The 23316-nt window shown below is 44.2% G+C and overlaps 1 protein-coding gene across 2 annotated transcripts in view; it reads left to right on the plus strand.

Moving 5' to 3' along the window:
* The window catches only part of TOPBP1 (DNA topoisomerase II binding protein 1), a 61574-nt gene extending 40953 nt beyond the window's left edge, over nucleotides 1–20621 (plus strand). For both annotated transcript variants that reach the window (XM_040353029.1, XM_040353028.1), the window contains 9 exons: nucleotides 2317–2509; nucleotides 9975–10201; nucleotides 10290–10450; nucleotides 13107–13215; nucleotides 13648–13811; nucleotides 16728–16868; nucleotides 18296–18385; nucleotides 19821–19982; nucleotides 20067–20621. In XM_040353029.1, coding sequence (XP_040208963.1) covers nucleotides 2317–2509; nucleotides 9975–10201; nucleotides 10290–10450; nucleotides 13107–13215; nucleotides 13648–13811; nucleotides 16728–16868; nucleotides 18296–18385; nucleotides 19821–19982; nucleotides 20067–20195 — 1376 coding nt within the window. In that variant the 3' untranslated portion in view covers nucleotides 20196–20621. The remainder of the gene's footprint in view (nucleotides 1–2316; nucleotides 2510–9974; nucleotides 10202–10289; nucleotides 10451–13106; nucleotides 13216–13647; nucleotides 13812–16727; nucleotides 16869–18295; nucleotides 18386–19820; nucleotides 19983–20066) is intronic.
* The last annotated feature ends 2695 nt before the right edge of the window (nucleotides 20622–23316 follow it).

Below are 23316 nucleotides of genomic sequence, written 5' to 3' on the forward strand. Positions count from 1 at the left end.
CTGTAGTAGGGATCTGCTTAACTTGACACTCATTGGTACCAAGAGATACTCATCGGTGCTTGGAGTGGATTATGGTCTCAAACACCTGATATTTATGAAATACTGTATTTATTGGCATATAACACTCACTTTTTTACCATGAAAATAGAGTGTAAACTGTGCCTGTGTGTTATACGCAGGGGTTTGTGGAATGTTTTTTTCCCCCCCAAAACTTTCCTCTTAAAATTAGGGTGCGTGTTATACGCCTGTGCGTGTTATACGCCGATAAATGCGGTAGTTACACTCAGTTTTTACCAGGCTCCTTTCTGCATAGTTTTAATGCATCTACCCGCAGGGTTATAAGGAGCCTGGGGATATAGAACACTTTCACATCTGACATGTCAGCATTCAGATGGGAAGAAGACCAGAAGTTGGGTATGCTTGGTTGCATAACAACAAAGCCTGGGGAATGCCCAGGGGGAGACCAGGCCTACTTGCCGACCAGCTTGCAGAGCAGCCGGTTGACCTGTCAAACAGTGTGCATTAGAGACCGGGGTTTTGTCCGCACGTGTTTGCGGGCGCATGCGTGAGCCGCAGAGCTGAGCCAAGGCACCCTGTGATCTGTGGTCCTGGCACTGGACAATGAGTGTCCCCACAATGGAGGCACATGCATTCGGATGGATGGATGTGGGCAGGTGGACTGAAGGGGAGCCACCACTCCTTGGAGGTGCAGGAGCACACCAAGCACCCTGCTTGGTTACATACCTGTCCAGTCCTTTGAGCCCAGGGAATAAGCTTCCCTTAATCTACTATCCTTAAGTGGGTTTTTGGTTCACCATGGCTATGGCAAACAAATAAAAAGGGGACCCACAAGGATTGTCTGTCAGGAGGCCTTTTTCTAAACCATTCTCCTGAACAGACTAGTGGGTTTAAAACCAGATGTTCTTTGTTGATCAAAGTAGTTCCTTGTTTCACAGAACAAATCTCTGATTAGTCTTTTTGGTGGTCCTATACAGCAGTTATAGACATTATTGACCACGATTGCTAGAATGTTGACACAGTCAATCTTTCTATCTTAAAAAATTCACAGGCTCTCAGATTTTATCTTTAAGAGCCCATGCCACCTAGATTCTGCATTCGAAGAGAAAGCAGGGGCATAGGTGGAGCAGACCTGCAGGTCAGTTACATGATCCAGCTAGGATACCTTCATCACACACTACGGAGTGGAGGTAAAAAAAATTCAAGTCAAAATCTGACATTTAGCAGAAAGGCCTTGCAGGCAGGGGTCCCACCCTAAAGTAGGCCTGTTGGTTCCTTTATTATCCTCTTAGGTGTGCCGTCCTGGAAGGTGATAGGAGAAAACCTACGTTAGACTTACCGGTAACAGTATTTTTACGAACCTTCCAGGATGGCAGGCCTACTTCCCGCCCTATGTGGAGGGAAAGATAAGCTAAACGCTAGGTGGTAAGTACCTATGTGGAGCGATGTCCTTTGTGAACAGTTCAGGATTACGTTATTACATACTGGGGATCATGGGAAGGGTGGGGACTTATAACAAGCTGTCAATTGATTGTGTTTCCTGTGGGGAGGAGTCCTCATCTCTCGGGTGTGCCGTCCTGGAAGGTTCGTAGAAATACCGTTACCGATAAGTCTAAGTCTTTTTTTTTTTTTTGTGACTGCGACAGTATGGCGGCCACTTCTTGAACTAAAAAGGTTGGCGCTTCTCCTCCCCTTATTTGCTAAACCGCTAACGGATCCATCTTCCAAACCTTCGTGAAACATTACCGACTGGGCCTGTTTTCTAACCAGAAACAGGCTGCCGGGAGGAAGGTGCTTAATACTGTGGTCCCACCCTGATCAGGTAGTTCTATTTTGTCCTCTCTGTAAGCTGTCCTGAAAGATGACTGGGGGAAAAAAACAGGGTTATTGCCAGTTAACGCTCCTTTTCCAGGAATCTTCCAGGACGGCCTCTCCAGGGATCCAGTGCTGTCCTCACCCGTCTTTGCCTGTTTTTGGGTCCTTGGCACTGGCATGTTTACTAAGGTAAGCCATCTGTGACTCCTTTCGGCTTATCACTGAATGGTCCCACAGCCTTCTGAGGCCTGTGATGTGTCCCAGAAGGCTGCAGGCAAAGAAATGGGGAGGGGGGGGGGGGACTTCTGCTCTGATTGCCTAAGCAATCTGAATGGGAGTAGGTAAAAAAAAATGTATTGGGCCAAATGTGATAGATATTGGGGATAAGCAGGTTGAAGTTTCACTTTAGGCTTTATTTTATCTTTGTATTCGTTTTCTTTAGGCAACCCTAATTAAAACTTTTCACTTTCCTTTGCTCATAAGGTCTCACACAGACGTTAGAGATGAGGGAAAATTTCCAGCGACAACTACAAGAGCTGATGTCTGCAACATCTATGGTGAAAGCTCAAGGGCAGAGATCAGCATTAAGTAGAGCAGGGTTTGATACATCCCCCTGTACTCCGGAAGGTGCTCGTACAACACGTATTGGCAGGAGCAGAATATTGGAAGCGCGAAGGTATTTATATAAGCCAGTAATACCATATAGTATGTATTACAATACTTATTGTTATCCTTAGGATCATGTGCACTGCATTTTCGTGGGCGTCATATGTGTATTAAGAGATGTGTTAAATGCAGGTTCAGTGTACCCCAGTATGTTTAGTTCTATTTAACTTAAAGTGTAAGTTCACCTTTTACAGAAAAATCTGTAAGGTGAATTTGCATAGGCCCCCCTCCTCGTCCTCAGGGGATTTCTAAGCCCCAGACTCCTGGCGCAGATATACCCGGGGGTTAGAAGCAGAGATTGCCACGGTCCAGGTCAGCTTACAGAGTGTTCTGTAAAGGTGAACTTGCCCTTTAAATTATGTAATCATGCAAGTTTATTTAAAATGGTTCTGAACTGTGGGATGCAGCCCTCGAAGTGGGAACATGCACTGATTTGAAAAAGATCCTTCAAAGGTGATGTCTTTCTTATTTCCCTCTACATCCTGTATGGATAAAATTAAAACTCAGTGGCAAGCATATATACCATCTCTGCAGGATGAGTCTTGGGAAGAGGTAAAAAAAGGTTAAAGGGTTTATTTCTGTGTGTGTGTGTGTGTGTGTGTGTGTGTGTGTGTGTGTGTGTGTGTGTGTGTGTATGTGTGTGTGTGTATGTGTGTGTGTGTATGTGTGTGTGTGTATGTGTGTGTGTATATATATATATATATATATATATATATATATATATATATATATATATATATATATATATATATATATATATATATATATATATATATATATATATATATATATATATATATATATATATATATAATTATACATAATTATACTTGCCTAGTTGGATGCAGTTGTCTGCTGCTGCATCTATCCCCAGCTGGTTGTAAGACCGAGAACTGAGGGATCAGTCACTGGCTCTTGGCCTGCAGAGAGCCAGTGACTGTCATTTACCAGCTCTCTGGTCTGCCCCTCCAGTGCTCACTAGAGCACTGTGCTGTGGAGGGGGCAGGAGTGATTTGCTGCCGGTCCAGGCACCTGGGTGGATCTCGACCATGAAGTTGGGATCTTTTCAGAGCCTAGACCTGCTCTGACACCAACCGACAGAGTGCTTCAGCCCTCTGTCAGCTGAAAACGGATGACAGGAGTGCAGCATGAACTGCATTTTTATGATTTATAGGAGAAGTGCAGCCATGAAAGCTTTGGCTATAATCCCCCCCCCTTTTTTTTATGGTAAAAAAACAAACTTTCAGGTGTAACTTTCCCCACAGCTGTGCAGTAGAGCAGTGGTGCTGCTCTATTCCTTCTCACTGGATTCTGTATGAGCAGCGTCAGCTATTGGTTCCCGCTACTGTCAATCAAATCCAGGTCTGAGGGGGCAGGACTGAGCCACACCGTGTGTCAAGACATGCACAGTGTAGCTCAGGGATCAAGCCTGCACAAGTACCCCCGTAGCAAGTGACTTTCTGGGGGGGTACTTAAAGGGGGAAGGAGCGCCAGCAGGGAACCCGAGAAGAGGGGGATCGGGGCTGCTCTGTGCAAAACCATTGCACAAAGTGGATAAGTAACCATGTTTGTTATTTAACCACTTAAAGACCGCTCGCTGCATATATACTGCAGTAGGGCATCTCCTCCTTTCTTTATTGTACATCACGGGACACAGAGAAGCATAGTAGTTACTAGGGGTGCAACGGATCAAAAAACTCACGGATCGGATCGATCCTCGGATCAGGAGTCACGGATCGGATCATTTTCGGTTCAGCAAAAACACAAAAAAAAAGGGTCAGTTTTCATCGGTCCAAAAATAAATATATATATATATATATATATATATATATATATATATATATATATATATATATATATATATATATATATATATATATATATATACATACATACATACATACATACATACATACATACATACATACATACATACATACATACATACATACATACATACATACATACATACATACATACATACATACATACATATATATATATATATATATATATATATATATATATATATATATATATATATATATACATACACACACACATTTTATAGTCATTGTCAGAACTGGGGGAGAAATAACATGCAGTAGTAAATAATCTTGTTTAAAGTACAATCTTGATGTTTTTACAGCAAGTCCTGTCCAAACAGCCTCACTTCCTCTTTAATCCACCTCTGTTAATTGCTACTGTGCTCTCCCCCCCCCCCCCCTCCCTCCTCTCACACCAGTGCTTCACTGACATTCCCTCTCCAAGTGTGCTTGCCAGAGCCCAGTGCACAGCGTGACACGCCTCCCCGGGGAGGCGTGTCACGCTGGGCTCTGGCAAGCAGACTGGGTGGAGCAAGATGGCCGCCGCTCCGGAGCTAGGGGGACTTTCCTAGGCCTAGGCTCCGGAGCGCTCCGCGGATCGCGGGGTGTGCCGATCCGAACGGGTCGACCCGTTCGGATCACGGATCGGTGACGATCCGTTGCACCCCTAGTAGTTACTATGTGGGTTATAGAGTCTACCTTTAGGTGATGGACACTGGCACACCCTTAAGGCAGGAAGTTCTCTCCCCTATATAACCCCTCCCATACCGGGAGTACCTCAGTTTTTTTTCACCAGTGTCTAAGGTGTTGGTCACGAGTGAACATGTGCTCTGAGGAGCTCTACTGGAGGGATCCATGCTGGATTTAAAAAGCCTCCACAGAAACCGGATCCGTCCAAAGTGTTTCTTAGCCAAAGTGGACAGTACCCGGGCCTCGGTTGAGAAGAACAGGGTTTTGCCTGTAATGCTCCTCATTTGAGGACTGGATCCTGGGTTTTCAGTGCTTGGTCATACCCAATACCAAAAGTTTACTGATGGGGTGCGCTACGGGTCCAGGGGTGTGGTGTTCCTGTCCATGGACCTCGGTCCCTGAAGGTCTGCAGACTCAGCTCACCGTGATGGGCGAAGATTGGACTGCCTGTATTTTGCAGAGTCCTGCAGCGTTGGATAAGGTAAGTGAAGGTTCTTCAGAACTTGGTTCTGAAAGTTTCCTTCCTTTAAACCATTATGCTAGATTGCCTGGGTTTGCCTGTCTGTGCCTCTCTTTTTACATGACTTGTCCTGTGTGTATCAGTGATTGTGAGGATTACCTATTATGGGTACTTGCCTGGGGGCATCCACCTCCTATGCTGATAGTCTTTTCAGGGAAAGGTTCCTCCAAGGCTGTGGCTGTTGGACGGTTTTGCCTGGTCCCTCACATGCTGGCACAACAACAAAAAAGCAGCGCTCAATGGAAAAAAGACATAAAACTTTATAGCGTAATCAATTGACATAGATATTACATAAAATTAGGCACACAATAATGTTGGGCACACAATAATGTATATAAAATAAATTATATATAAAATCAATATAAAATTACTAATGAATTAAATGCATAATCCAATGGGATGCCACTGAGGAGTCTGTGATGGAAGGGTTAACAGTCCTGAATCACCTGGGTTATCCTGTCACATTTGCATCACAATAACCGTCAAAATCCAATTAGGAGATGCAAGTGTAATGTAACGGCTCAACAGTACCTGTCAGAAAGGGCAGCCTACCTACTGCGGCAAGATGTTGTAGGAGCGCGTGACCTGGGGGACCCAGAGCTGGCGAGATGATTCTGAAGGGTATGAGACCCACACTCGCACGGATGCAGGTGCTGACAGGCAAACCTGTATCAAAGCCTGATAACCGGAGCCGCGCTACAGCGAAAGGGTCCCTGACGCACGTGCAGCGTCGCCGGGAAGCCGTCCAATGAGGAGCAAGGCGCGCTCCAATGACGTCAACCAAAACAATGATTGGACCAATGGGAGGCATGACGATGGTAGCAATGCTGATACATGCCCGTAGATGAGGTGAGGATGAGCCTGGTGCAGGACATGGACAAGGCTCAACTACAGTGGCAGTCTATGGAGATAGAAATTAGCCGTGACTGACATGTTTTGCGATCAAACGCTTTTTCAAAGTCTCACATGCTGGCTCTTGGCTGACAGCAGCACCTTGTGCACGGGCGCAGCCTTTGCTGGTGGCTGGTTCCCCAGAATTTGCTAAAAGGGAAGTCCTTTGTTCCAATATCTTGGCGAGTTGTGACTACAGATGCCAGTCTGCTAGGCTGGGGTGCAGTCCTGGAGAAGCGATCTCTCCAGGGAAAGTGGTCGGTCTCCTAGAAATCTCTACCCATCAACCTGTTAGGGCTAGACGAGCTGCCCGAATCTCTATCGGCATGGACAGACAGATTGCGGGGGTTCCCAGTCAGGATTCAATCCGTCTATGCCACAGCTGTGGCATGTTTATATACATCACCATTGTGGCACAAGGAGTCGTGCAGCCCAAAATAGTGGTGGACCAGATCCTGATTTGGGCAGAAAAGCATGTCCCGTGCATATCAGCGATTTCATTCTGGTAATAGACAATTGACAGACTTAAGTCGCCAACAGTTGCTCCCAGGAGAGTGGGCTCTTCACCCAGACATTTTCCGGGGGAATTTGTCAGAGGTGGGGAACAACAGATGTCGATCTCTTGGCATTGGTTCTCCCTAATTTATGCGTTTCCTCCGCTGCAATTGTTACCCCGCCTCCTTCGCAGGATAAAGTCGGAAGGAAAACCAGTGATTCTGGTCGTTCCAGCTTGGCCCAGAAGGGCCTGGTACGCAGAGATTGTAAAGATGTTAATAGGACATCCATGGACCCAGGGGCCAGTATTCCACCCTTCCTTACGGTCTCTAAATTTAACGGTCTGGCTGTTGAAACCCATATCCTCAAGGAGGGGTCTCTCTAATTCTGTAGTGTCTACACTAGTTGATGCCAGAAAGCCAGCATCTAGGCTTATTTATTACAGAGTTTGGAAGGCATATGTGGTCTGGTGCGAGGCCAAAGGGTGGCATCCTTGCAGGTATGTCATTGGCAGAATACTGGAGTTTCTGCAGTTGGGGGCAGACATGACATTAGCCTTGAGTACCATCAAAGGCCAGGTCTCGGCCTTATCAATATTTTTTCAAAGGCCACTGGCTACACATTCTCTGGTTAAGACCTTCTTACAGGGGGTGATTTGTATTAATCCTCCAATTAAAACCCCCTTGTGCCCGTGGGACCTGAATCTGGTTCTCTCTGCCCTACAGAAGCAACCCTTTGAGCCTCTGGCTCACAATCCCTTGGTCCTCTAAACCAGGAAGGTGGTGTTCTTGGTAGCCATAGCCTCGGCTAAAAGGGTATCGGAGTTGGCGGCCCTTTCATGTAAAGAGCCATACCTAATTCTTCACAAGGACAGAGTGGTCCTGCGGCCTCATCCGGCCTTCCTCCCCAAGGTAGTTTCAAACTTCCATCTGAACCAGGATCTGGTTCCCCCTTCTTTTTTCCAGAACCTAGTTCTGCAACAGAAAGATCATTGCATACTCTGGATGTACTGAGAGCAGTTAAAATCTTAAAGCTACTGCTCAGATTTGGAAACCGGAAGGTCCCAGAAGCAGACAGGCAGCGTCTAAGTCCACTATTTCTAAATGAATTTGACAGGTCATTACTCAAGCCTATGGATTGAAAGGAATGGTTCCTCCGTTTGAGGTTAAAGCGCACTCCACTAGAGCGGTTGGCACTTCCTGGGCAGTGCATCATCAAGCCTCCATGGCTGAGGTCTGTAAGGCCGCGACCTGGTCGTCAGTCCACACTTTCACTAAATTTTACCAATTGGATATAAGAGAGTGAGGAAGGCATCTTTGGGCGCAGTGTGCTGCAGGCTGCAGTTTGATTCCTCACGTCTGATGGCGCCCGGCGGATTTTGGGGTCTCCCTCCCCTCATTTTGGCATTGCTTTAGGACATCTCACATAGTAATTACTATGCTTCTCTGTGTCACGTGATGTACGATAAAGAAAATAGGATTTTTCTAACCGCTTACCTGTAAAATCCTTTTTTTGGAGTACATCACGGGACACAGAGCTCCCGCCCCTCTTGATGGGGATTTTGGGACACTTATTGCTTTGCTACAAAACTGAGGTACTCCCGGTATGGGAGGGGTTACATAGGGGAGGCAACTTCCTGCCTTAAGGGTGTGCCAGTGTCCATCACCTGAAGGTAGACTCTATAACCCACATAGTAATTACTATGCTATGCTTCTCTGTGTCCCGTGATGTACTCCAAGAAAAGGATTTTACAGGTAAGCTGTTATAAAAATCCTATTTTTTGTGCGGAACAACGTACCTGTACATTGTTTCATGTAATAGATACAGGTGGCGAGTGCGCCATGGGATCCGATGCATGTGCCTGGCGGCCGCGATATCCGCCGGCCACCTGTAATTGCTCCTCACAGAGGCAGAGGCAATCTGACAGGGGAGGAGAGAGAGAGATCAGCTGTTCCCAGTGATCAGGAACAGTGATCTTTCTCTTTACCCAGTCAGTCCGCTCCACCTGACCATTAGAGAGCACGTCCCTAGGGGAACACTCAACCATTTGATCACCACTAGTGTTAACCCCTTCTCTGCCAGTGCCATTTATACAGTGATCTGTGCATTTTTATAGCACTGATCTCTGTATTGGTGTCACTGGTCACCAAAAAGTGTCACTTGGGGTTAGATTTGTTTGCCACAATGTCACAGTCCTGCTAAAAATCGCTGATCTCCGCCATTACTACAAAAAACGGTAAAAAAATTTAAAAGTCCCTAAATCTTTCCCCTATTTTTGTAGAGGCTATAACTTTTGCGCAAACCAATCAATATAAGCTTATTGGGATTTGTATTGGATATGTATTATAGCAAAAAGTTAAAAATATTGTGTTTGTTTTTTTTTATTTTTTTTCAAAAATCATTGCTCTTTTTTGTTTAGAACGTATAAAATAAAAATCACAGAGGTGATCAAATACCACCAAAATAAAGCTCTATTTGTGGGGAAAAAAAAGGACATGCATTTTATTTGGGTACAATGCACGTCCGTGCAATTGTCGGTTAAAGTAATGCAGTGCCGTATAGCAGAAAATGGTCTGATCATTAAGGGGGTAAATCCTTCCGGGGCTGAAGTGGTCTGCTCTGTAAAATTGTTTTGCACAGAGAAGCCCTTATCCTCCTCGGGACCCCCGCTGGCACTCCTGGCTCCCTGCCTCCGCCGAGCGCCCACCATGCCAGGCCGCTTGCTATAAGTGTGAACTTGTGTGCGTTTGCTCCTGAGCCGGCTCTGTGCATCCATAGACACACAGATCGTGGCTCGGGGGAGTCGGGGAGCTTCACACGTGTGTGTGTGTGTGTGTGTGTGTTTTTTTTTTTTTTTTATTTGTTTTGTTTTTTTATTTTTTACCATAAGAGAGTTTATTGGGTTAAAAACCTTTGACCTTTTTAAAACCACTTTAACGTTGCAGTGTCCATTGTATCTGCTGTTACCATAAAGAATGTCCAAACCTACAGCAAACATCCTAAATCCAACATTGCACCTGCCTTACTCTAATAATGTGCTGCTTCTCTTTTAGAAATTCTCGACAGACCTTAACAGATTTGAATACAGAACCATCACAAAATGAGCAAATTATTTGGGATGACCCAACTGCAAGGGAAGAGAGGGCCAAGCTGGCCAGCAACTTACAGTGGCCTAACAGTCCCTCCCAGTGCACAGAACCTTTGCTGCATCAGAAAGGTCAAGTTACTGACTCCTCTCATTTTAAAGAATCTTTAACAGATACAGAGATAGCCGAAATGGGTAAGGGCAGTTGGCACCTAGTGTTACAGATTTTGTATCCTGATCACTGGTGTAACTTTTTTTATTTATTTTTTACTTTAAATTTCAGAGGCATGTGAGCTAGAGCATACTTCAGCCAGAGATGCCTCAAAAAAAGGACTGGACCTCCAATCTCCAGTTAAGGAGGACCCCCTGATCCCCACCCCACAGGCTCCAAGCATTGCATTCCCACTTGCCAATCCTCCTGTAGCTCCTCAACCCAAAGAAATGGTACTGTTTCAATTATTGAGCCAACTGCATATTTGAATAATTTTCTCTAATTCTGTAAGAATTGGTGTGATCATTTTCATCCATATTGTACATTTTGACACAGTTGTAAAAAAAAAAACGAACTTTTTCGTCTGCACTTTTCTGCAACATACAGCACACCGATGTTGTGCTGGGAACATAGGAAACAATTGTTTTCTATATCCTCATGGTGGCTGGTAAAGATCTGGTGCAGAAAAATGCCAGTGACTGTACATAGAATGAAGGGCCCAAAGACAGATGCGCTTTAATAAGCTATTCTCGGTTTACTTTGTCTTAAAACGGTAATAATGAATTAATTTATCCCTATATAGTCCCTTCCAGATTATGCCAGATCAATTGCTAATCCTCATGTCGACCTGGATTACCTGCCTGATAAAACTTAAAGTGGAACTTTACGCCCCTCTGCGGGCAGGTGACTTTCACATCTCGATTGCTGGGTACTTTCATTGGCAGGGTGAGACGTCGCTCCCACGCATGCTCGGGTGTTCAGTGAGATTTAGCATTGCCGAATTTGTACAGTGAGCTGTGCGAGTGCGCACAACTTACTTGGGTGGACAGGCAGGTAAGTAACTTTAATGCAGAAGAGAGAAAGCATGTCTCTCCTGTATTAAAATTTCTGCCTATTTGCCCTTATTTTTGACTTAAAGTTCCACTTTAACGAAAATGGCAATCATTTTGTTGGCTATATTTACCCGATTGCTACTGTTTCAATCTAAGTAAGTCAATGACCCACATGTAGGACTGCATTTTTCCCTTCTTTCTTGGTTAATGTAACTTGTATGCTGGGGCAATCGTAGCATACATGGTTAAAAAATACTCGAGAAGAGAAATCGGTAGTGGTATCTAGAGGTCGGCCGATATATCGGCCGATATTTGGCAGTTTTTAAGAAATCGGCATCGGCCGATTATTGTAAAAAAATCGGCCGATTTTCGGCTGCAACGCTAAACCCCAGTCCACCTACAGCAGCCCTACAGCAGCACGAGAAATGAATCCTTCAGCCATGCTGCTAGTAGCCTGCGCACCGGCCCCGCCCCCCCCCTACCTCGGCGGGCTGTAGCAGAAAGCAAACTTGTCACAAGCCCGAGCAGCTGCAGTACAAGTTGTCTGCGCGAAGAGATCACAAAAGCTTCCTGCATGCTGGGACGGTGGCGGGATTACTGAACATGGGCTCTAGGCTACGGCTCCAGCCGTAGCCTAGAGCCCATGTTCAGTAATCCCGCCACCGTCCCAGCATGCAGGAAGCTTTTGTGATCTCTTCGCGCAGACAACTACTGCAGCTGCTCGGGCTTGTGACAAGTTTGCTTTCTGCTACAGCCCGCCGAGGTAGGGGGGGGGCGGGGCCGGTGCGCAGGCTACTAGCAGCGTGGCTGAAGGATTAATTTCTCGTGCTGCTGGAGACTGGGGTAATGTACAGTATTCCTATCATCTCTGATAGGTGCCTCGGCTCTCTAGTGATTGTACATAGTACTCCAACTCACGTGGGAGCTCACAAGTGTCATCCAATGGGCAGTGCTGGAGGGAACAGTGTGTACATGTTAGAGCACACCCCTCTCCTGTATACACACTCATTTTATATATATATCCATCCCCACCCACGGCCAGCTCCATCCATCCATCCCCCTTCACAATACATCCCCCACCTACGGCCAGCTCCATCCATCCATCCCCCTTCACAATACATCCCCCACCCACGGCCAGCTCCATCCATCCATCCCCCTTCACAATGCATCCCCCACCCACGGCCACCTCCATCCATCCATCCATCCCCCTTCACAATACATCCCCCCCACCCACACCCAGCTGCATCCATCCATCCCCCTTCACAATACATCCCCCACCCACGGCCAGCTGCATCCATCCATCCCCCTTCACAATGCATCCCCCACCCACGACCAGCTCCATCCATCCACCCCCCTCTACAATGCATCCCCCACCCAGGGCCAGCTCCATCCATCCACCCCCTTCCCTCCATCCACAGCCAGCACCATCCATCTCTTCCCCTCCACAACGCATCCCCCCTCCACGGCCAGCATCATCCATCCATCCCCCCTCCACAACACATCCACCGCCAGCACCATCCATCTATCCCCCTCCACAACACATCCCCCACCCACACCCAGCACCATTCATCCATCCCCCTCCACAATGCACAGCCAGCACCATCTTTCCCCCTCCACAACGCATCTCCCACCCACGCCCAGCACCATCCATCCCCCTCCACAACGCATCCCCCACCCACGCCCAGCGCCATTCATCCACCCCCCTCCACAATGCATCCCCCAGGCACAGCCAGCACCATCTTTCCCCCTCCACAACGCATCTCCCACCCACGCCCAGCACCATCCATCCTCCTCCACAATGCATCCCAATCCAAAAATCGGCCTCATATATCGGCCGCAAAAATCGGCCTCATATATCGGCCATCGGCTGCCCCGATTTCTAAATATCGGCATCGGCCAGAGAAAAACCCATATCGGTTGACCTCTAGTGGTATCAGGATGGCACATCTAAATGGTCTCTGATTTCTGTAGTCAACTTTTATGTCTCTCTAGTGCATGCAGGTTGGGTTGTGTTAGGCTAGAGCACAATTGGTGACTGGTGTCATTTTATTTACAGTGTGAGAAGCCAGCAGTGGAAGAAGAGGATAAAAAGGAAAGGAGATTCCAGCTTTCTTCCCTAAATCCTCAGGAAAGAATTGATTACTCTCAGCTCATTGAGGAGCTAGGTAAACCAATGTCTGCTTCAGTATTTCAATAATCCCCCCCCCTTTTTTTTTTGGTCGTCTTTACAAACAAGCATACACAAGCCTGAAAGGGGTTGTAAAGGTTTGTTTTTTATTTTCTAAATAGGTTCCTTTAAGCTAGTGCATTGTTGGTTCACTTACCTTTTCCTTCGATTTCCATTCTAAATGATTTTTGCTTTGTCTGAATTTTCTGTCCTTGTCTGAACAGTCCTTGTTCTGAGGAGGAACAGGAAGTGAGAAATTCAGACAAAGAAAAAAAAACATTTAGAAGGGTAATCGAAGGAAAAGGTAAGTGAACCAACAATGCACTAGCTTAAAGGAACCTATTTTGAAAATAAAAAACGAACCTTTACAACCCCTTTAAATGGCTTAACTTTTTTTTTTTTTTTACTGCTGTCATTCTCTGTTTTTTAGGTGGAATAGTAATAGATAAGCAGTGCTTTGATCCAAGCTGCACTCACATCATTGTTGGCCAACCCCTCCGTAATGAGAAATATCTTGCTTCAATGGCTGCTGGAAAATGGGTGCTTCATAGATCTTATTTGGAAGCCTGCCGAGCTGCAAAACGCTTCATTCAGGTTCGTCTCTGTCTTGTAACGCTTTCTCAACTGAAGGAGTCTGTAAACTTTTTCTTGCATCATAATGTTGAGTTAAATTCCATCACCAGGATGACAGGGTCGCTTTAAAGCCCAACCATCCCCCTGACCAGTTATATTCATCTTCATAGTTCTTCCCCCAACTTTGCTTCCATTGCAGCAGCAGTAAAATACTAGGTGTCAGAGCTTTTAGGCTGGGTTCAAATATGTGGCCGCAGGTTCATGCCTGGGGTTCGGTGCGTGTTTGTTTACCGATTCAGGTGCAATTCAGGTCTGAATTTTTTCCTGAATTCACACTTGAACCGAACCTAAACACGCACAGGACCCTTTTGAATCCAGACTGTGGTCGCCAAGGACATGTCTGAACAGGCTTCATTGGGAGCTGATCACACTCGCATTTCATGTGAATTGGGTGCGGAGAAACCTGCGTCCAATTTGCATTTATGTGAACCCAGCCTTACGGAACAATTTTGATGTGTTCACATTTATTAATGGATGATGGGAGGTCAAATGCCCCCCTATAACTTGGAAGCACAAGGTATTTTTGCAGCTGCTGCAACAGAAGAAAGCATGGCGGGGAACCACTAGGAATATGAGTATAACTGGTCAAGAGTGGACTCTGCCCTGTCACTTTGCCCTGAATTGGCAACAGGGTCTCTGTTGGGGTATAAGCAAACCCTAACTTTTTATTTGCCCCCTTTTGGTCTGCTCAACATGTAATTGAAAGGGGTTTTATTATATCTGATCAATGAGTGCAAACCATTACATGTTGGTTTTGCCAAAAATCTTGTAAGCGGATGTCTCCTTTTTACACAAAGTTTTTATGGAGATGAGAAGGGGTCTGTGTGCCTTATAATCTGTTACTAATTTAGTATGGAGGGCTTATACTGCATGCTTAGGATTTTAGAATTCATTCTTGTCAGAATGTTGTTTAGAATTCCTGTGTTGTCAGCTCAGCCAGGAAGATAGGAACATTCTATATTTCCTAAATCACAAAGTGCAGCACTATGAATTAATAAAAAGTCCCAATGTTTTTGTTTTGTCTTTTTGGAAGGAGATTTGTGTCAGAAGCTGTGTTAACGCTATCATTCATTAGCGTGGATATTTTTGGTTTTTATTTTATATTTCTGGCACAACAGTTATTTTTCTGTAATGGGTTTAAAGGGACAAAACATGAGAAAATGTGCATGTATTGCAGAGTACTTAATAAATATATAATTTATGTGGAGAGAGACACATACAGTTGTGCTCATAAGTTTACATACCCTGGCAGAATTTGATTTCTTGGCCATTTTTCAGAGAATATGAATGACACAAAAACTTTTTTCTTTCACTCATGGTTAGTGTTTGGCTGAAGCCATTTATTATAAATAAACTGTGCTTACTGTTTTTTAATCCATAATGGCAACAAACTACCCAAATGACCCTGATCAAAAGTTTACATACCCTGGAGATTTTGGCCTGATAACATGCACACAAGTTGACACAAAAGGGTTTGAATGGCTATTAAAGGTAACCATCCTCACCTGTGATTTTTTTGCTTGTAATTAGTGTGTGTGTGTGTGTGTGTGTGTGTGTGTAAATGGTCAACAAGTTTCTGGACTCCTGACAGACCCTTGCATCTTTCATCCAGTGCTGCACTGATGTTTCTGGATTGTTGGTTATGGGGAAAGCAAAAGAATTGTCAAAGGATCTGTGGGAAAAGGTAGTTGGACTGTATAAAACAGGAAAGGGATATAAAAAGATATCCAAGGAATTTTAGAATGCCAATCAGCAGTGTTCAAACTCTAGGCAATAAATGGAAAATGAGGGGTTCTGTTGAAACCAAACCACAGTCAGGTAGACCAACTAAAATTTCAGCCACAACTACCAGGAAAATTTGTTCAGGATGCAAAGAAAAACCCACAATTAACTTCAGGTGAAATACTGGACTCTCTGAAAACATGTGGTGTGGTTTTCAAGATGCACAATAAGGAGGCACTTGAAAAAAAAAGGGTTGCATTGGTCAAGTCACCAGAAGAAAGCTATTACTATGCAAATGACGCAAAGTATCCCGCTTGCAATACGTCAAACAGTACAGAGACAAGCCTCAAACCTTCAGTTGGAGTGAGAAGACCAAAATTTTGCTTTTTGGCCCCAACCATAAACGCTACATTTGGAGAAGAGTCAACAAGGCCTATGATAAAAGGTTCTGGACTGGAGTGGCCATTTCGGTCTCCTGACCTCAATATCATTGAGCCACTCTGGGAAGATCTCAAACATGCAGTTCATGCAAGGCAGCCCAAGAATTTCCAGGAACTGGAGGCTTTTTGCCAAGAGGAATGGGCAGCTTTACCATCTGAGAAAGATAAAGAGCCTCATCCACAAATACCACAAAATACTTTAAGCTGTCATTGAATTTAAAAGGGGGGAATACACGGTATTAAGAACTGGGGTATGTAAACTTTTGATCAGGGTCATTTGATTTAAAGAGTAAACACAGTTGACTGAAAATAAATGGTTTCAGCCAAACACTAACCATGAGTGAAAATTTTTTTTGTGTTATGCTTTGGAATGAAAAAGTATGTCCAGTAGCTGTGACTTGGCATATTTGGAAATATTAATTTTCATTGCCAAGCAACCTTTTTGTTTTTATAACTTATTTTTATTGGTAGTTTTAACAAAATAACCTTTGTATCATACTAATGTAGCATTGTCTTAACAATCAACAATATGGATAACCATCCATACATGACCTAGAAAGACAAATGTACGGTTAAACTGGCATAAAGCTCAGCAGTAAATCGTTTAACATTGTTACACAGAAACAATAGATGATAAAACAAAACTTGACTCTGGGTAGTATCGGAACATATATTTATTTCTTGTTATTGATGGATACATGTATTTGTCCCATAGGAGGATGATTATGAGTGGGGAAGCAACTCGATACTGAATGCTATCAGTAGCATCACCCCCCAGCAGCGGTTGCTGGCAGAGTCAGCAATGCGATGGAGGAAGAAGCTACAAAGGATAAAACAAGAGATGGACACTGTGGAGGTATGAGTGCTGCATCGTAGTCTGGAACAAGCTTTGTCCTAACCTTTTATGTAGGGTTGCATCAGTATCTGTGCCAATTCAAAGCATTTGATCGAGTACCTGTACTCCTGCAAATGCACCAATACTAAAAACCGATGCCTTCCGACTTGGTTCTTTCAACTGTCAGTGGGATTCCCCTGCTGACAATTAAACAAAAGAATGCAGCAATTATCAGTTAAGGAGCTGAGCTGCTGCATCCTTAACCGATGACTCCTTCATCTGTTAGCAGGTTTCCCTGCTGACCGATGAATGTAAACAAAACCAGGGGCAGCTGCTGCTTTAGTCATCAGTGTGTCTGGAGAAGCCTAATCTTCACCTGTGAAGTCTGCCTTTTTGGGGGGGGGGGGGGGGGGAGAGTTTCCCATTTTCTCAAGCCTATGGTTTTAAAGGAAAGGTTCCACCTTTTTCGGTGACCGCTCATTCTAACAGGAGTGGGTGCTTCCTGGGCTTTTGGTCATAAAGCTTCAGTAGTTCAAGTTTGCAAAGTTACTATCTAGTCTTCGGTTCACGCTTTTACAAAGTTTTACCAGGTTAGTGTTGGAGCCACTGGGGACGCTACTTTTGGTCGCAGTGTGATTTGGGCTACTGTGGGAGATTCTTCCCGGATCTTCTGGTTTGGTTTATGGGGCCTGTTAGCTTGTTGCCCTCTCCTCATATTCAAGTGTTTGGGACATTTGAAGATGCTCTGTGTCCCATGATGTATTATAAAATAGAAATTTTGGCTTACCTGTGAAATCCTTTTCTTGAAATGTTATCATGGGACACAGAGATTCCACCTCTCTGTATTTGGGTTTACAGCTTGTCACAAAACTGAAGCCCTTCCTACAAGTGAGGGGCTATGCCTTGGAGGGGACTGCCTGTCCTTTTTGCCAGTGTCCAATCACCCGTAGCAGGCAGCATAACCCTCTTTGTAAGGATTAATGAAGATGGACTGTGTTCCGTGATGTACTCCAAGAAATAGATTTTTACAAGTAAGCCAAAAATGCTATTATACAGTTCACTTAGAAATTAACCATTTAGGCTGCATTCACACCTGAGAGTTTTCAGCTCCAAAAAACGCTTGTAAAACACCCCAAAAATCATGAAAAATGCCCACCAAACAAAAGCCCATTCATTTCAATGGCACCTGTTCACATCTGAGCATTTTGTCACCTAAAGCAAAACGCCCTAATCTCAACAAAGAACATGAGCTTCTTTGGGGCAGATTACAGGTGTTTTCCTGCCTTTTACATTGGTGACCTGAACAAAAACGTGGTAAAACACATGACTTTGAAACACTCAGGTGTGAATGCAGCCTTAAGATCTAGTGCTTAGGAGTGAGTGACTGCTGCCTGCTTTTTCTTTTTCATAATCTTGGGATGGATTTTTAACCTCTTGATTATTTACAGGGAGCATTCAGTGGATGGAAAGTTATATTAAATGTTGATCAGGCAAAAGAATCTGGCTTCAAACGTCTTCTCCAGTCAGGGGGGGCCAAGGTATGTTAATCTGTATCTGTTTCATTTTGTCTACATTAAAATGTTTGCGCGTTTGGTATAATGTCTTACGTCATACAGATTTCTTAAGCAGATATGTTTTTGTGAATCTATTGCAGTGTTTTTTCCTTGTAAATCCAGCCAGTAACAGCACTTCTTGTTGCAGACTAACAGCACTAAGCCATTGCCTCTTAGCAGCAAGATTGTCAGCCTGGCACAAAAGCTTTATATATAAATACTAGAGGGGATTTTAATTACACTGTCACCAATGAAGCTGGTGTAACTTAAACACCCTTTTCCCTCCTACCTCTGTCCTTTCCCAGGCTTAATTGGTGGCAATTTTAACAATTGTACCCCCCTAGATTCAATGCTTGTACTAGTACACACAACCCCCCAAGGCCCATCACTACTCCCCAGCATAATTCTTGCAAACATGGAAGTTAGTAGTAGTCAGTACCTCCCGCACTGCGCCGTGGTTCCTTGCACTGTCTCCTCCCATGGCTGCTGTCTCCGATGAATTACATTAGAGCTGAAAATTTCTAGCGGATGTTGGGAGGAGATCACTTGCAACTTTGTCCTGGCGCATGAGACACACGGATAGCCAGGGAGTAATACCAGAACTTAGCATAGTGTCTGAACGGTAGATGTGAACAGATCCTAAAGAACAGCTCATCCTGTTTTACTCCTGATCAGTTTTCACCCCCACCTTCCCCGGTGCTCTGGGCCTCATAGTGCCGTGTGGGTTGCTATGGCAGTAGTTCTGCTAATGTATGTACTGATATCTTGACAAGTGACTGAAAGAAAAAAAAAAGACTAAGGCCCCTTTCACACACGTTTTACACTGAGACTAGTGCTTAGTCATAGCTATGACTAAGCACTAGTTTCAGTGCGAAACGCGTCAGCAGTCAGGTTTTATTTTATCTTGCTGTGACTTGTAGTGCTGTTTTTCTTTTAATAAAAGGCTACAATTTGTTCAGAGTGCGGCTGTCCAGAGACAATCTTTGTTTCTGCTTTGCCAAGTGCATTGCCTGCACCTGAGTTGTCTGCAACGGAGGATATTCATCTGGGTTCCCACCTGGAGCAGCTACTCCCTTTTCCCTGACACATGTGCGTTTTAGTATTTTTGTGGTCCTTTTTTTTTTTTTTTTATTCTTTACAGTTTAAACGTTTATGCACCAATTCCTTGGTGCATTTTATTTAGAACCGTTGTAAAAAAAAAAGTTAAGAATGTTAGTGTACGGTTTGGTAGCTAGGATAAGGGATCCCATTCACTATGCACAAATACATCTGCTTGCTCATGTGATCTTGCAGTGCAAGTGTACCGCAGTGTTCTTGTTTTACATTTTTAGTAAATAAGGCTTAATTTATTGTATCTCTCTGAATTCCTATGAAAAGTTAAGACGCATTTTCTTTTTCTCCATTCTGTATGTACATATAGGTGTTCGTTGGCTACTCGTCATCTCTGTTCAAAGAGACAACGCATCTGTTTGCAGACTTTGGTAAACTGAAACCCGAAGACGCCAGAGTTAGTGTAGCAGAGGCTGCCGCACAAGGAGTAAACTGTTTGAAACCAGAATACATTGCGGATTACCTCATGAAGGTTTGTCTAACTAGCACTCTTATTCATAGTTTGGTCCTTGGTTGTAGAATATTTTCCAGTATAAAAGTATTTCTTTCTTCTAAGGACCCACCGCCTCCTGCCAGCAACTACTGCCTTCCCGATGCAGTCTCCTACCTTCAGGTGGCAGGGAATTCCCGAAAGAGGAAAAATTCTGGTGATGCCACTGATGTAAAACGGTCCAGACTGAATTAAGATGAATATTTTAACATTTCCCTTATTTATATTTATATGTGTTGTCTTATATCTGTAAATATGTGCATAGAATAGCAATCCACTTGACCATCTGAGAATTTTATGAATTAGAAGCATACTCTGTCACGTAGTAGCTCTACATTTCAGTACAATAAACTTCAATGTGAATAACAGCAAGACATTAATTTCTACCTGACTCTTGTTGGACTCGGCCCCATCTTAAGTGGCTCGCCTAGGATGCTGTAACTCCCTCGGGAGTTTATTCTGGCAGATGCTGAGATTGTACACGGAACTGCACAGATCACTATACACAAAAGATAAGATTGCAAAAAGAAAGGTAAGGAGCCTTTATTGCATTGGGATAGTATGTCTCTTCTGCAAAAACCTTCCTGTTTGCAATTTAAAAATAAATAAAGAATACATTAAGAATATGTCAATACTTTTAATGACCATAGTCTTGGTACAAGTGCACTTTAAAGTGTAACTCTACTAGTGTTTAAAAAAAAAAAAAAGTGATAAATGTTCTATCTTCACCTACTCCACCTCTTAAAAAAAATAAAGGTGGAGTAGGTAAAGATAAAACATTTGTCGCTTCTATTTTTTATTTTTTTTTAATCATTATGATGTCCCTCCCTATTGGAGAGATTTCTCATACCTGGGGACACGAGTCGCAGTGTGTCTGTGGGGGACACGAGGAGCAGCAATCTTTTCCCACTCTTATAGCTCTATACCTGAAGTATTACTAGTCTCTTTTTGTCCTAGTGACCACATAGAAAAGCATGTTCCTCCTAGGAAGGGTTCCCCTTTTACAATACTGAAAGCCTGACGAAAGCAGCAACAATTTCCTACTCTGTCCAACACTAAAAAAAATGCGGGTTTAATGTAAGATACATCTAAAAATAAAGACCTAGCAAGAGTTGGCAAAAAGATTGTCCCTGTAATGCACTCAAGCTATAAGCTGTGTTGTGCCTTTTGGTGAGTCTCCTTGCTTACTGACATCTCAGGGGTGTGTAGCACGTTTTGGTATTTATCAATAGACAAGCTAACATGCTTTGTGTCTGTCTTTGTATATACCTATAAATGTCTGTCTGTTGAAAGCAGACATTGTTAATATAAATGTACAGAAGAACTTGTGTGTACTTTCCACAATGAAATCTTTTTTTGTTTTATAGCATTTGTAATAGTCACTTTAAGTCGCATCACAGACGTTTGTTATGTTTGACCTGTCTTTTACCCATATCTTTCTAGAGGCTTTACAGATGAAATTGTGCTACTTTGATCCTACTGCATGTACAATTGCAGTATTCTGTACATAAATTTCCATTTTTTTAAAAAATATTTTTACAAGGCTGGTATTTTCCATTCATTCTGTGTTCATAAAAATACTACCTCTTGATTGTAATGTTAATGTAAATTAAATAATAATAAAAAAAGTTACTTAAATGTACATTTAATGTTTTATTGAGTGCATTCAGCAGATCTTGGTTTGTGAAATTTCGGCACTTCAAAAAATTTATTTTTCTTTATCGTACATCACGGGACACAGAGCGGCATTCATTACTATATGGGTTATATGGAGTACCTTCAGGTGTAGACACTGGCAATCTCAAACAGGAAATGCCCCTCCCTATATAACCCCCTCCCATAGGAGGAGTACCTCAGTTTTTACGCCAGTGTCTTAGGTGTTAGTCATGGTTTAGCTTGCCTCCGCATCCTTGGGATTAGGTGAGCTACCGGTTCTGTCCAAAAAAGCCTCAGCGCTAAAGTGGTCAGTAACCGGACCCCAAACCCTTGGGGTATAGCCCATAATGCTTTTCTTTTTAGAGAGCTGGACCCTGGGCCCAGAACTTAGAAACCTTTGGGTGCCTAATGTTTTCTGTTGCCAGGGTGCTATATGGGCCCAGGACAGTGGATCCTTCATAGGAACCCAGGGCCTGAAGGTCTAGACAGCCCCACGGAGATGGGGGAAGATTGGGCCTCTTGCTTGGCAAAGTCCTGCGGCATGGAGCAGGTAAGTGAGGGGAAAACTTGCGGAACTTGGTTCTTAGCAGGTTTTTTTCTGGGGGGTCACAGGGGACATGCCTAAAGTTATGCACTGCATCTGGCAAACTAGTCACATATCATAAAGATAGGATGGCTCTCTATGTATTATTCCCCATAAGATGTGACCTCCCTTGTAGTGTTGGAAAAGCATTGAGTGGGGCCTGTGTTATATAAAAATATATGTGTGTGTCAGAGAGCTGTGCTTACCTGCAAGCCTCCAGGCGATGCTCCATTCAGTCTTCCTCCTCAGAGCCTGCAAAGCAGGCAAAACGCTGACCTCCTCATGGTTCCAGGCTGCAGGCTGCAGTTTGCTGGAACAGAGAGGTCCCTTCCTCCCAAACCCCCCCCCTGTCGGGAGGGGCATTTCCTGTTTGAGATTGCTGGGGGGGGAAGGGCGGGTCAGTGGCTTAAGGAAGGGGCGGCCCTTCCTTGTTTGTTCCATTCAATACTTTGGAACTGAGGAGAAAGACCAGAGCGGCAGCACGGGGCGCCGAGGACACACAGTGGCCAGAAAGGATATTGCAGTCTTCAGAGGACTGTTTTTTCAAGCCTAGAAATAGGCTGTTTCTTTTCCATCTCATAGTTTTTCTTTGCAATACTACTCAGGGGGACAGAATGTTTTTTCTTTCCTGGATTTGAAACAAAAACGAAAAAAAAAAAAAAAAAGTCATCTAGGGGAGAGGAAGCATTTTTTATCCCCCAAACAGGTGTTTGGGCAATTAACTTTTATAGTTCCAAATACCAATAGGTAGCAGGTGTACCTCGGTATTGTACCATGGCATCCGGGTCAGAGGGTACAAGAGGTGGGGATTCCCCCAGAGAGTCTGAGGTCTCGGACAAAGCTATGCCGCTGCTTTCCCCACAGGGAGCCTTGGGGCCATCGGGATCTGGGGCTGGAGCTGACGCGGGTCAGTCCAACCCTAAGATGGTCACGGAGGAGGTATTACTCACCTCTTTAAAAGAGATGCAGAAAAGCATGGGTAAAATGATAGCCGCAATGCGGGGCAGTAAGCGGAATAGATCTCCGTCGCCCGAGCGCGGACCCTCAGAAGAGGAGGTCCTTTCCTCAGGGGAATTG

Source organism: Rana temporaria, chromosome 5 (assembly GCF_905171775.1).
Source record: "Rana temporaria chromosome 5, aRanTem1.1, whole genome shotgun sequence".
Taxonomy (NCBI): domain Eukaryota; kingdom Metazoa; phylum Chordata; class Amphibia; order Anura; family Ranidae; genus Rana; species Rana temporaria.